Below are 13410 nucleotides of genomic sequence, written 5' to 3'. Positions count from 1 at the left end.
CAAATCCCTCGCGAACTTGCACGCGAAGCGAGAGCTTTCACGCCGACCTCTGCTTTCGGGGCGAGACCACTTCCATCGTCATACGGTTCCTCATGGTTTGCGACTTTCCACGCGAAGCGAGGTCTAATTATACACCGTCAGAGAAAATCTATGGGTTTGTTCTTTATAGCTGAACTGGCTGGCTGCACCAGTTCAGAGTTTATCTTTCTCCTTCTAATGTGGACCGAAGAAGATAAACTCTGAACTAGTGCAGCCAGTTTGCAGACCCATTATTTTATTTATATGACTTCTTTCGTTGATAACTTTTTAATGAACAATGAACGACGGCTGAAATCTCTTGAGGGTCAGTCAGAAGGATGATTAGTTTTCACGGCGAGTGTAAACAGCGTAGAAAGATCAAGGCCGGGTTTGGAGCCGGGTTCGCTTTTGTAAAATTTTACCGTTTATAAATTAGAGATGAACGGAGCAATACCTTACTTTTCGTTTTCACTTAAGACTAGGGTAAACTTTGATGCTAACTTGCGATATATAGATTAGTCACCAGGACATTTATAATTTCGCGGGAGATTAAAGATTCACGAGAAATCGTGATCTCTCTCAACGTTTTTGCAACAAAAAGTTTAGAGTGGTCAAGGAATCCATAGATGGAAAGTGGCTGGGGACTTCTGTAAGGGAATACACCATACGTATGTAGCTCTTTTATTTATAATAAAAAAAGAGAAAGTCATACAAAATAAATGTAAAGCGTGGATGTGGCGTCGACGTGGAATACAGACACGCTGAAAAAGGCAAGGTTCCCCTCAGTGACAAACGCGTCACGTTGCGGACGGCCGGACGGCTGACTGCATTATTTACACCCACTTACTGCCGGCCGCCGGTTTCGGTCGTTACACATGTTCAGTACGGTTATCTGAAATGATATACGACAGGTCTTTCGTGTATACGTATAGATACGAAGCGTATAGATTATTGAGGCGCGCGTTTCCCCTACTTTCGCGTATCTCTTCCATCGTTGTGGAAAGTAGCATACTGCCCGTCCAATGAAAGTCGGCGTTCCTTTGTCAGCCGTTCTCTGATACCAGCGGCAACCTGCTTCTGACAACAAGATATGATTGAAATATATCGAGACGGATTTTATAAGAAATTACGTGGATCGAAATATACTGTCAGTTCGTATGTCTCGCCGAGCTTCTTCCCGTAATAAGATGTTATTTAAGCCGGATAACTCCCTCTGAAAAAGAATTGCTTGTGATATAATCTTTCTATATAACAGTATAATAGAGATATATAGGGATACAAATTAAAGAATGAAATTTTACGTCAACGTGTAATTTTCAGTGCGTCGACATTATAACATAAATGTTACAGATTTGGGGTATTATAATGCTAGATTATTTATATTCTTACTTTTTCGCGAAAACGTTTATTAAGAGAGAGAGAGAGAGAATTGCATTTTAAAAATATTAATTGTATTCCGTTTTCGAAATTATATGGAGAAAAATAATAATTTCCATAATTTAATAATTGGAGACTGTGCTCAACGCCACTTCGCCATGTCTTCATTTGCCACTTTAACCGGAAACAGAACCGCGGTAGAGCCGCAAACTGCCGCATTACAGACAGATGTTAAACGAAGTATAGTTTAGAGAAGCATTGTTCTAAATTAGAATTACCATACGTAAATGCAAGCTCATCGTTTGTGTGAAAGGTAAACGTCCGGCTGACGTGTGTGCTATGGCTCGGGAATCTGTGGTTTATGCTCGAGCGAGTCTTATCGACATACAGATAAATCGAGAAGCATCAAGTTCCCCTCAATCATCGTGCATACATTTTCCCCAGATAGACTGAAGATTGAAGAAAATATATCCGCAATTACGGAAGAACGAAATATCCTTTCGATTAAGGATCGCATCGACAAATTACACGCTGTTCTACTGATAAAGAGAAATGCCGTCGAATAGAATAGATAAATCTTAGTGAGCGAACGCAGAAACTTTAAAAGAAGTGTGATAAACTTCTAAAATATGGAGATTTAAACTAAGAGCTCTTTCAGAGGATTTTGATTTCACCGTGCAGTAGTATATATACGTCCGCTGCTGCTTTTCGAGAAGGAAACTAATGGCGCGGTCGGATTTGGCCACTGCCACGTCCTTTATCACTGCTGTAACGTTCACATATTTTGCTGCGAAAGCATGTTGATAGCCGGCTGCCATAATTTAAGTACGCGCCGCGAGTCTCCGCACTGCGACGGATTACACGGATATACACGACAGAGATTGCAGCGACATTCTTGCAACGCGCAGTTCGACTTCGCGAAGTCACTTTAATGCCGGCAGCTCTTGTAGGGATTATTGCGCTTACGAAAGTTACTCCGTATACCGCCCATATTTTATTTAACCGCTGAATTATCTGTCGCGACAATAAATAGAACGTAAGTCACGCTCGTTTCGTGCATTTCCATTCGTCAACATTTCGATTTTTGTTTTATTATTTTTCCCCCGGAAGAGAAGTGCATTATCAGCAGCAGCGCATCTTGATAAGCTTCTTGCAAGCAGGATTCTCCGCTCTTGCCTCGGGTTTACCGGCCAGATTAAAATAAAGATATCCACGATTGCCGGATCCGGCAATATTACCTTCTCGTCATTGTGCCGAATTGCTACTTCCATAATATCGAAGTCTACCTTCAGAAGAAGAGAAATACGGAATACTCTGACTTCTGCTGTATCCCCTACTAACTTTTTAGCCGCTTCATGGTTTGCAAATGTTGTCTAGCGGAATTAAATGCGCATATCTGTTAATATTTTACACATTAATACATGACCATTGTAAGGATACAACATGCAGTTTGTATATTACGTTATTTATGACACAAAGAATTATTCGTGGCAAGGATTTTCAATTATCTTCGAAATCTTTAATGAGGTTATCAGTAATGCGAATATCAATAGTCGCGATCAATATATTTTTGAATTATAATTTTCAATACAGATATATGCATACTGTAGCTTTTCGATCGAAACAGGGCTTGCAGGTCGCTGTATAGATAATTTAGGTAAACTCCGAATGATTTCGTAAGCTGATCGCGTTTCGTTGAGCGTATTACGAACAAATCATTAATCTCTAAGCTCGATATCGGCCCAACGTTTCACCGATGAAATCTGGATACTCAATAAACATGTTACACTCACTGTTGCACTAATGTACGTAAGCGGAGACGATGATAAATTGGCACTGTCTATCATTTTCTAGTCTAGCGATTGAGAACAATTTGCCATTTCCAATGGCATGTCGTGTATCGCAAGTATCAAAACAGCGTGGACAGGCGGCTATGCAAACGCTGGCAAATAATCCCCATCTCCATATTTATCTTTCTGTAAAAACGGCACGTGAGAGATAATATGACCGTAAAAAATGTGATTTGCAATATGACAACATAAATTTCAAAAAGATCGCATGCGTAAAGCTGGAAAATAAATTTCGCCCTGCGAGGAAAGGTAAATATAATAAAATATTTACGCGGCGTATGTTTTATGCATATTTTGCGTTTAGGTAAAAAAGACGCTGGAACAGGGCGTCCCCCGCGTCCGTTTAACGGCGAAAAGCCGTTCGCGTCGACTGTCTCTTCGCTTCGCAATTAGTCGCATGCCACGTCATTGACATTTAAACAGCCGCTGGATGGATTGCGGTGGTAGAAACTTAGTTTTACTTCTGCATAGCCGGTAAAGTGGTGCTATCAAACGTAACGATTGATTGCCGCAAGCTAATAGTGGTCTGATTGATTGCCGTAATGCTATTCGAGTGTTCGTCGCCGCGTTCGAACATTGACCACTGTCTGCGTCACTGTCGACATCAATTTCGTATGTGTCCCGAAATCGCATGGCAAAATTTCAAGGTATTTTCGTTCTTCGATACCGTTCGCGCGGCATTACCGCGATCTCTGATTTCCCATTCAACATATCTAACCGTAAGTGATTGATAGTGCGTCAGTGCAGTTTAATCATGAATTGATTGAATCGGTCCACGAATCCATCTCGCGCAACGATCTCTTTCAAACGCCACAAAGATCCCCTCTTTAGTCTTGGCCTATTTTCATCGCCTGTCTGAAGAGGCTCCGAAATTTCGCGGAGTAACATTCAAATTAATCTTGCGTTTTACTTCCTTGCGGAACGGAGATTCTTTTTCCATTCCCGACGGCATATGTACATTGAGCGGAACCGAGAAAAAAAAATCACGTCAGACTTATTTACATTCTCTCCGCAGAGATATCGAGTTTCATCAAAATCTGTGGGCTGTGGTTTGTAAATATTTCGTACAGCATTCCCCAACGCGCCGTATCGACTCTATCGTATCGGCGCGTATTTTTCGACATCCTGTTCACGTATAGCAGTTTGCATATACTATGAATACGACGTCGCGATGTCTCGGACAGCGGTATCGAGACGGTCGATCCCACTGCGGACGTCTTCGTTTCCGGATTGCGTCGCGTCTGGTTTTGTAGGCAGAGATGCGACGGCATTCGGTTACGCGACGGGAGATTCAGCCCCCGTTTCGGGGGCTGTCACCACCCAGTGTGAAGGGCGCGACTACTTTAGATTGATCATTCGATAACGCTATCGGCACTCCGGCGGTATCTCGCCCAAGTGCATCCGTCGTTCGGGGATCAATCCGGTTCGACGTCGGCGTTACCGCTGCAGGCGCCGCCGGTGCAGACATATCGGTCCCTTTCTGTCGAGTGAGCGACGGCGCTTTCAGCTTGCCTCATTGAATATTGAGCAGACTGCGATGCCGCCGCATCCACCGACGATTCGCCCCTGTCCCTCGAATTTTCGCCGTGGTCATCACCTTTCTGCCGCGGCGATCTCCTTCGCGGCAGTTCCCGTCGCGGGAAGGACGTAACTCGCGATAACGGTAATGCGGATTGTAAGGTAACGCTGATAAATAATGCAGCGACGCGGGACTGATGAACAGAAAGAACGGCGGAACTAAAACGCCATGTAACGCGATGTAAGGCTGTAAGATAAATTATACTATAACGAGGCTGTGAAAGGTAACTTTTTCCCGGAACTTTATTCCACCGTACGCCAGACATTACGATACCAGTTGCCGTGGCACTTGATTTTTATTTATTTCCACGTTATTATTGTTCGTATAATTTAATATTACGTTTCTTCAAAGCATTAATCTTCTCGTTTCGCCTTTTCCGCCGGCGAGCGCGGCAAAGCTAAGTGTATAATCCGGTAACTCACGCACAACTAACCGCTTTTGAACTCTCAAAGCCCATTTTTCCTTGTTAATTTTAATATCGAGAGTCTTTAGTTAATTAATCGACGGGAATTTATATATAATCCGATATCTCCGAGAAAATTTCTGCATTCCCGTAATGGGATTCGCAAGTACGTCGTAGGCAATAAAGGACCGTGCTTACCGGAATTAACAGAACGTCCCTCCTTACATCACAAGATTAAAAGAAAATATTTTATGAGATAGCTACTTGATCAACGCGGTCTCTTTCCAATACCTGTAATAAGATCTGTACAAGGTAGCCTGATGTAAAATTCTTCAAGAGCTCCAACTTCCCTACCTTCCCCTTTGATGTATCGAGAACCTGTGCAAATCAAACGATCGTCTTATCTTATCTCAGTCGAACTGAAATTAATGAAATACGCACACTTGCTCGTGAAAAATTCAATAATCCGAGTGTAATGTCATACGCGATACAGTCAGAGATGTAACGGTACATTTTATAAATCAATTACAAACGTAAACGCTATTTCAGGATCTGGCACAGGTGAAAGTAGCCCAGTTAAATTACTATGTGAATCCATATATCGTATTTTTTTCCACCCTGTCCTGCGCGCCGTTACTTCCGGACATACAACTGTGACGTCCCAGGGGACGTCAGAATATTATTATTGCTATCACTTCTTTTTTTGCGACTCTCTTTTAGAATGAGTTATAGAAATTCGCCGTTATAAAAGATTGATTCTTAAGAGCTGCACGTGCAGTTATTATTCTTTCGCATACCAAAGATTAGATCCGGCCGTTACAGTAATCGCCCAGATTGATTACGCTAACGCGAAGCGGTATCGCGGTTCCTATAAACACCTCGCTATCGCTAGCCCTTCGAGATCTTCGCCGACACCTATCCCTACTCCTAAAAATTCCATAGACAATGAGGGGGCAGATCGTCATCGAGGCGACGCAATCGCGTCATTTATAGTCGTGACATTGAAGAGGTTTGTTGAAACACTGTAAGTCAATAATTTTGATTTTCTTTTAATTATACTGAAAGAATTTATCCTCAATATTTTTTATTCGCACAATTCAATTTTATTCCATTCCTCGTAGTGTTATTTCCCCCTCCAGTGCTCTCGCTATCCCGGGCTAATACCTGTGTACGCAGGTAGGTCCAAAACAGAGAGCAACTTAGCGTTCAGTTAAACCGAGGTCTAGCGGGACGTAACATAACACAGGATTTTTCGTTAGGTGGAATCATTGTCGTCAGTGAATTCGCGTGCTATAAAATCGCTGAACGATTTGATAAATTATTTTCATTGCTATATTTAGCATTTATTACGATAACCCCCCCTCCCCGTACTAAAATTAAAATTCTTATTGCGAAAAATATTACTTCAGCCAGGATAATTGGCTACTTCCACCTGTACCAGGTCCTAAATGGCATTTAATGTAATTGATTTATATCTTAAAAAGGTCGGAGTTAAAATTTAGTGTATATTTAATAATTCAGTTTTATAAACCAATCCACCTTATCCTTCGGAGACATTGTCTTTTCGGCTGTGGTCGTTTGATTCGTCTGAAAAGCGTCACGCTCAAAAAATATCGCTGACGCCGAGGGACCGTCGCGTCATATCGGAACAAAGTAAAGGCGAGCGAGCGACTAGGGAGCCCTTCGAGCGTTCTTCTGTGTGACGCCGGGTTACATTGCTGCATGAGAATTGCGTGAAAGCGATCCCTCGGATAAAGCTACCCAAATCGTTTCCGTTTGATCCGCTTAAAGCGCTGCCACCTTGCCCTTATTGGCCAAGCCGCCCGCGGTCTCCTTTGCAGTCTCGCTTGCGGCCGCCGTCACCGTGGTCTCATCTCCTGCATCTCGACCTGTCCTCCCTTCAACAAAAGCCAATATTCCTGCAGACAATGCTGAAGGTTCCATTGTACAGATATCGCCGCACACCCCGACTCGCAGGTGAAATGAAATACGCCGCGAAACGTCACATGCAATCCGTCCGTCAGGTGGTGCGCCAGATTAAGCGCAGCAGCCACGAACGGATCTGTAGGCGAACTGATGAATATGAAGGTTCGAGATCTCATGTCAGGCTTCGTGCAATAACCTCATTTGGAAACGTTTCGGGGATGTTTCAGTCATATCATGAGATGTAAAGGAGTTACGTACGAGAAACTTTAATTTAACGCGGCCGTTATATTACATTTATCTTGTTGAGTAGAAAACTATAATATTAGTGTTAAGTAACTGTTACTTGGTGTTTACTGGAATGTTAAAAAAATACAACTTCAACTTTTTTTCTTTATTTCATTTCATCGGCGACCGGGTCTGAAATTTCGCGTACCGATAGATAAAATTGACAACTACAACATACTTAAATTTCCACTATTTCTACTTTTGGTCGATTTATGCAGGAGCCACCTTAAGTTCGTGAGAAAAGCGTCAATCGCGTTTCCATTTTACTTTGTCAAGATTCGCCGCAGTCTCCGCTTAAAAATTCCCGTCGTTTTCCAATTACTATTTCCGTTCTGCTTTGTGTGGTCAAATAATGTTTATCCCTGTAGATAAATAGACGGAAAACGGATGCAGTCAGGTCAGATGTATACACTTTGTCCCTTCTCAGCCATTTTAGTTCAAGCGATGAAATGTCATCAACTGTCCCCGGCACAGCAGAACCGCGCGAAAGGACTGGCGAATTAATCTCGCGGTTTCACACGCGTCTCAAAGAGATTAGAAGCGCGCGTGCTCGCGATTTTACTGCGACTTTGCAACACGGATGACCCTTCATTCACGCTCGTCTCGACTGTCGTCGCTTCCGGTGATCCGTCAGCTCGTTTCTTCAACGATAGCTACTTCCGTTTTTAATAAAACGTCGTTAGTTTCGTGATTGATAAATCCCGGCCCTTTCGAGAACAATGACAAGATTTTTTTTTGGCAATTGAAAGACATTTTTGTCGTAATATCTAATATTACAGTAGAATATTACTGTAGAAATATTGTTTGATCGAGATACATTCTTTGAATTACATTTTTAGAAATAAAAATGCAGCGTCCACGTGACGTATATTTTCTTGCTACGGTATTTAATATTTCAGTAAAAACAAAGTTTTTTAAATAACACTTTTATTAACGCGTTTTAATAACAATTACAATCTTGATTACGCGTGCAAGCAAATGCAAGCATTTGCGTCACATTTTAGTCGGCTTTATGTGGTTTAAAACACGAAACTTTGATACTATATTAAATACATAAAATCGCATAGTGTACATATTAACCAGTTACCACATACCCCGCCTGGAAATCCCCTCTGTAAAGCCACGTGAAATCTATTTATTGTAACATGAAAGCCGCGAATGTGTGACTCATGACGTTGGAAACAATACACGCGGCTCTGGATTACGTTGAAAATACCAAATTTTTTAACCTAATAATTGCATTACATTACACGCGTTGAGAATGTGGTCGAAAGTAATTATATTTTGTTGTTCTTATGAAGCTTTAAACGTTTTAAATCCTCACTACGATTACATTTTGCGGTATAGTAAAAATTCACAATTCATAAATGCCTTTGTGTACCTAAGAAATTATGGGATACTCTTTTCTTTCTCCGTCGACATCACATTATTACGAAGTTTGTCGGACTTCATGTTTACCTATGAAACGAAAGATAAACAATTCTGCATTGAAGATCATAAATTCTCGGATAGCAGATTTGAAGAGAAACGAGGCGAATAAATGGTTCCCTAAATACTTGGAAAATTCTCGCTCGAAGGAATATTTGTAAAGAATAAACGAAATATTTTTAGAGTTTACATTATGTTATCCCCAGAAGAAATCAATGTTAAATCACAGAATGCAGGTCAGTAGATATTAAAATATAACATATTGCAATTTTAACGATTGCATGGTTACATTCTTCGCAAGCAAGCAGTCTTCAAATATTGGCAACAAATATTGTTCCTATTTCTGACCTAAATCTTCAAACATATCCGCATTTCTTTTCTTAGAATTGCACAGCAATTCGCGGATTAATAACTCTTTTTATTTTTACATTTGATGTCAGCCATTTGTAGCTGTACACATTTTGGACCGTGGCCATAAATATGTCGTCCTTCATAAAAAAAAACCGATTATCGTCAAATTTATCAGATTCGGTCAGATCGAAGGAACATAAAAGATATAAAGATATAATGCTCTCTAAAATCCGTCGCATCTCATGTACACGCAGACACACACGCGCGCGCACACACACACACACACACAGCGTGCGTAACGATTGCAAGAAGAGCTTTGACGCAAGAGATTAATTGAGGATAAACCTGATTTTTATTATATGTTCGTTGAAAGAAGACACACACACTATCTAGAATAATCTATGATTTAGCGACATGAGACATTACCTTTCGCAAATCCTAAAATTGACGGTCAGCGCTATCGGAACGATAAACGGAAATTTCGGATGATTCAATGCTCAAAGTTCTGCTCCGTAATTTAATAGAAAATTGCAATGTGAAACTGTGTTAGTCATGATACCATTTATTTAGTATAGATATTTCAACTTGATAATTTACCATGTTCTCGATGACGTAATATGAATTACTTTCGTTACGGATTTTTATATATGTGAGAAATATAAAAACGCAATGTATTCTTTTTATTAAAAAAAACAAGGTACAAGTGCTCGATAACTATTCATAATTAAATCTTTTTATCGAAATTAGCCTTAGCTAATTTGAATGTACTTCCGTCAATTATATGGGCGTTTTATGTTTGGCCTACATTCGATTCATTTTTCTCCGCCGCATAGAGAATTCTCAAGCTCGGTATATCTCGAAATGAGAAAGCAATGAGCGTTGTTGGCATTCAGAGTATTATTCTTTAAGATTTGTACGGCCAAATGATTTAAACGGCAACGCGCTGTGCGCTCATGTGACGTCGCATGATGCATGTGCACGTGGAATCTCTCGTAAACCATAAAATAATATGCTCGACACGGTCAACTTCCGCATATTACGCTACATATATTTTCTTGTTACACGGCTGTCTGGTTATATCAACAATGCAACAATATCTAAGATATACGAAAAGTATAATGTATTCCGGATAAAAAAGCTATTAGACCTTACTCCTCGATACCGCGTAAAAGAGTTTCCTGAACGAAAAATTAGTAATAAAACTTTGCCAGACCAACTATTTAAATTCTTAATATTGGGAATCAAAGTTCCGGACGTTGTAAGCTTTGAACGTACAAACCGGGCACAAAGGAGCGTTACTTTTTGATTAATTTTTCCGTAGGGTCTCGCCTCGTCGGAGATTTAAATTGACCCCAGATAACTAAACTATCGATCCGTTAATGCAGCGTAATGGTATTAGAATTACTCGGCGGCTGTTCCGGTATTATAGGGAACAATCCGGCTAATGTAAAGCGCAACGTCGATTCGGTACCAACCCCCTCAGGTATCGACGTTGCGAAATACCATTGCTACTTACAACGGATTCAATCTTCGTGCCTTCCGGGACGTCGTTCGCGGCCATTTGCGGAGGCTCGGCTATCCTCGCAATCAGATCAATGCAGCCGTTTGTGCCACTCGTCGGCTACCTCGCCGACGCCGGTAAGCCAAACTATCCAAACCCGCAGCTTTTCCGATGGCACGGCATAGAGACGTTTCATCGACCGCGCAGCTTCTCTGTCATTACTTTGTATCCTGATAAAGTCAAAGTTTCACCGTCTATCCGCACAGCCGAGTGGGAACGATAACGCGGAGGCGGCGCGATGATATCGACACTCGTAAACGGGAAATGCGCAACTGTCGCGGATATTAGGTAATTTTCCTCTTTCTCGCGTTGATCGCTCTTTGCATTGCATATACCGCGACTACGCGAATGGCTGCACACATATGAACCGATGCCAATAATGGTCGAATCCTTGTGCATTGGCAACCATGGAACGAGGGTAACTTTAACAGCATATTCTGAAAAGTAAAATTCAAATCCTGATACGAAAACTTTGGGGACAGAAACTTTTTTGCGGTAACGAAATTGACCAATGAAATCATAAAAGGTATAATAAAGGTATAAAGAATATTTACAATTGCGCATATAACATTTTTATTATAAATAATTATAGATTTGATTTATTTAACATCCGCGAAAAATTGTTTTTAAATCGTAATGAGGTTTTCGCTGATTTGTTCCATTTGCTTACTAGGCATGTATTGTTTCCTTTAAAGAACAGGGATTTTGCATTTTAGTAATCACATTTAAATATTAACAAGCTTCGATATTACAAAGTATCGAATGTAGATACCGCATGTGTCATTATACATTTTTGAAAAAACGAACCGAGCGAGAGGAAATAGCAACGAGACTTGATTTTTCCACGGTGCACATTTACGTTACAAATTCCGCAAAACCGCATTGGGGGCTTCTCGGCACTCGCATTTTTTCTCTGTCGCAATGGCGGAAATAAACAATGATCGCACGTAGCGAGCGAACCGGTCAGGAAATTGGATCGCGGTACATATACGGTCATGGAAAAAGAGAACCGCATTTGCTGGGTATGAGCGCAACTTTACGCACGATACGATTTTTACGAAATATGAATACATCGCGGTATGTGAAACCGTTGTGCAATCGCGGGAAAAAAAGAGATCTTACAAGTAGACAAGAGATGGGGAAAGGCCAACACGCGGTGGGTTTCCTGTTTTTCGAGCGGCCTCGATTTGCGTCATTCAACCTACACCTTGGACTAAAATTACCGATCAGCAATCATCAAACTATTTCGAGATGGGATTCGCGGATTACGCGTAAACGGACAGATTTTTTATTTATATATGCCATGTCATGTCGTGTCACGATGTCATGACGTGTCTTAAATAAGTGACGTGTCTTTAAAATATAAAGATGTTACAAATATTTACTGAAAAAGTAAGTATAGACGGTAAAAGATTAGAAAAAGCCTGTAGCTACTGTTACGTCCCGAGTAAACCCTTTTTCTCCTTCATATATATATATATATATTTATTTATAACAATAGCATAAAACAAAAACCCTCCTCTAATGCGAAACGAATATTATATACTTGTCTTTCTCTTCCTTTTCCACTTCTTTTACAATATTAATAAAAATATTTTATATCTAAGAATCTAGAAGAGATAGAACTACGATTCTAAAACAGAGATACTTCGCTTCGCATAAGGGTGAAAATAATTAAGAGAAAAGAACAGGAAGTTCATCAGAAATGTATTGTTTTAAACTTTTTGATTTTTAAGACAAGATTCGATAAAATCGGGGGAAGAGAAAACGTAGACCTTTGTCACCCACCACAACCTTAAATAAGCAAAGCGAGCATAGGTCATTTCCTACTCTTAGGATATATAAAGAGTTCCTCCAAGCTCGTAGCTGCACTCGTTAGCCAGCACTCTTTGGGGAGTTAGCCAGAAGCTAGCCAGCACTCTTTAGCCAGCCAACACTCTTCAGCAGTTTAATCAAGCTATAACTATACATCTAGGTACCTTGGTCGTACCTCCGTTCGTATTATTTCTCTGTTATCTCTCTGTTATTAATAGAGACTTTTGTGAAAAACTGTTGAAATTCAAATCCCATTTTCCTGCTTCGAGACTTACAGAATTCTTATACTTAAATAATACCTATACCGAGGAATTGTTACGATTGTCGCTGCCAATAGCGCGGCTCCAATCTATAGGACTGTTGCTGCCAATCGTGTGGTCCCATCCCGAAAAATAGCAATTCCTTTGGTTTGTTTAAATAATAAATTCCGATGCCTACAAAAGGCGGATTTCGACAGCAGGAAAAGAGATTAAGATTTCAAATCAAAAATGCCATTGACTCTTACCACGATCCCTTTCCCCTCTACGAAAAATTATCGAAATTGTTACATAAAAGGAATAACAACTCAGTACCGGCAACACAACATATCCCTTCTACACATTCCTACCCTTCCCTCAAGGAAATCGAAATGAACCTCAATTTTCCTAAATATAAGACTATTCCTAAAGGGGATCCACGCAGGTTCGCATACAAACTCCGTCACCTATTTGGAACCGGATTCCCAATAGAACTCCCTATCAATTATCCTATCCTCCCTCCCTTCAATACTCCATAAAATTTTACTATTACTTTCATCCTGATATGTTATTATATTTTC

The 13410-nt window shown here is 40.6% G+C and overlaps 1 protein-coding gene across 1 annotated transcript; it reads right to left on the bottom strand.

The window, feature by feature from the left end:
- Positions 1–608: 608 nt before the first annotated feature.
- LOC105563367 lies at positions 609–10885 on the bottom strand. The gene is made up of 4 exons (XM_012014909.1): positions 10734–10885; positions 1165–1231; positions 992–1095; positions 609–910 (listed from the first exon to the last, which is right to left on the bottom strand). Exons 1-4 carry the CDS (start codon positions 10776–10778, stop codon positions 848–850), a joined length of 279 nt encoding a protein of 92 aa, XP_011870299.1. The 5' UTR covers positions 10779–10885; the 3' UTR covers positions 609–847.
- Positions 10886–13410: the final 2525 nt, after the last annotated feature.

This window comes from Vollenhovia emeryi, unplaced genomic scaffold (genome assembly GCF_000949405.1).
Source record: "Vollenhovia emeryi isolate VEMERY1.0 unplaced genomic scaffold, V.emery_V1.0 DF939177.1, whole genome shotgun sequence".
Lineage (NCBI taxonomy): Eukaryota > Metazoa > Arthropoda > Insecta > Hymenoptera > Formicidae > Vollenhovia > Vollenhovia emeryi.
The sequence above is the reverse complement of the archived record's forward strand: the minus strand, read 5'-3'. Positions and strand labels throughout refer to the sequence as shown.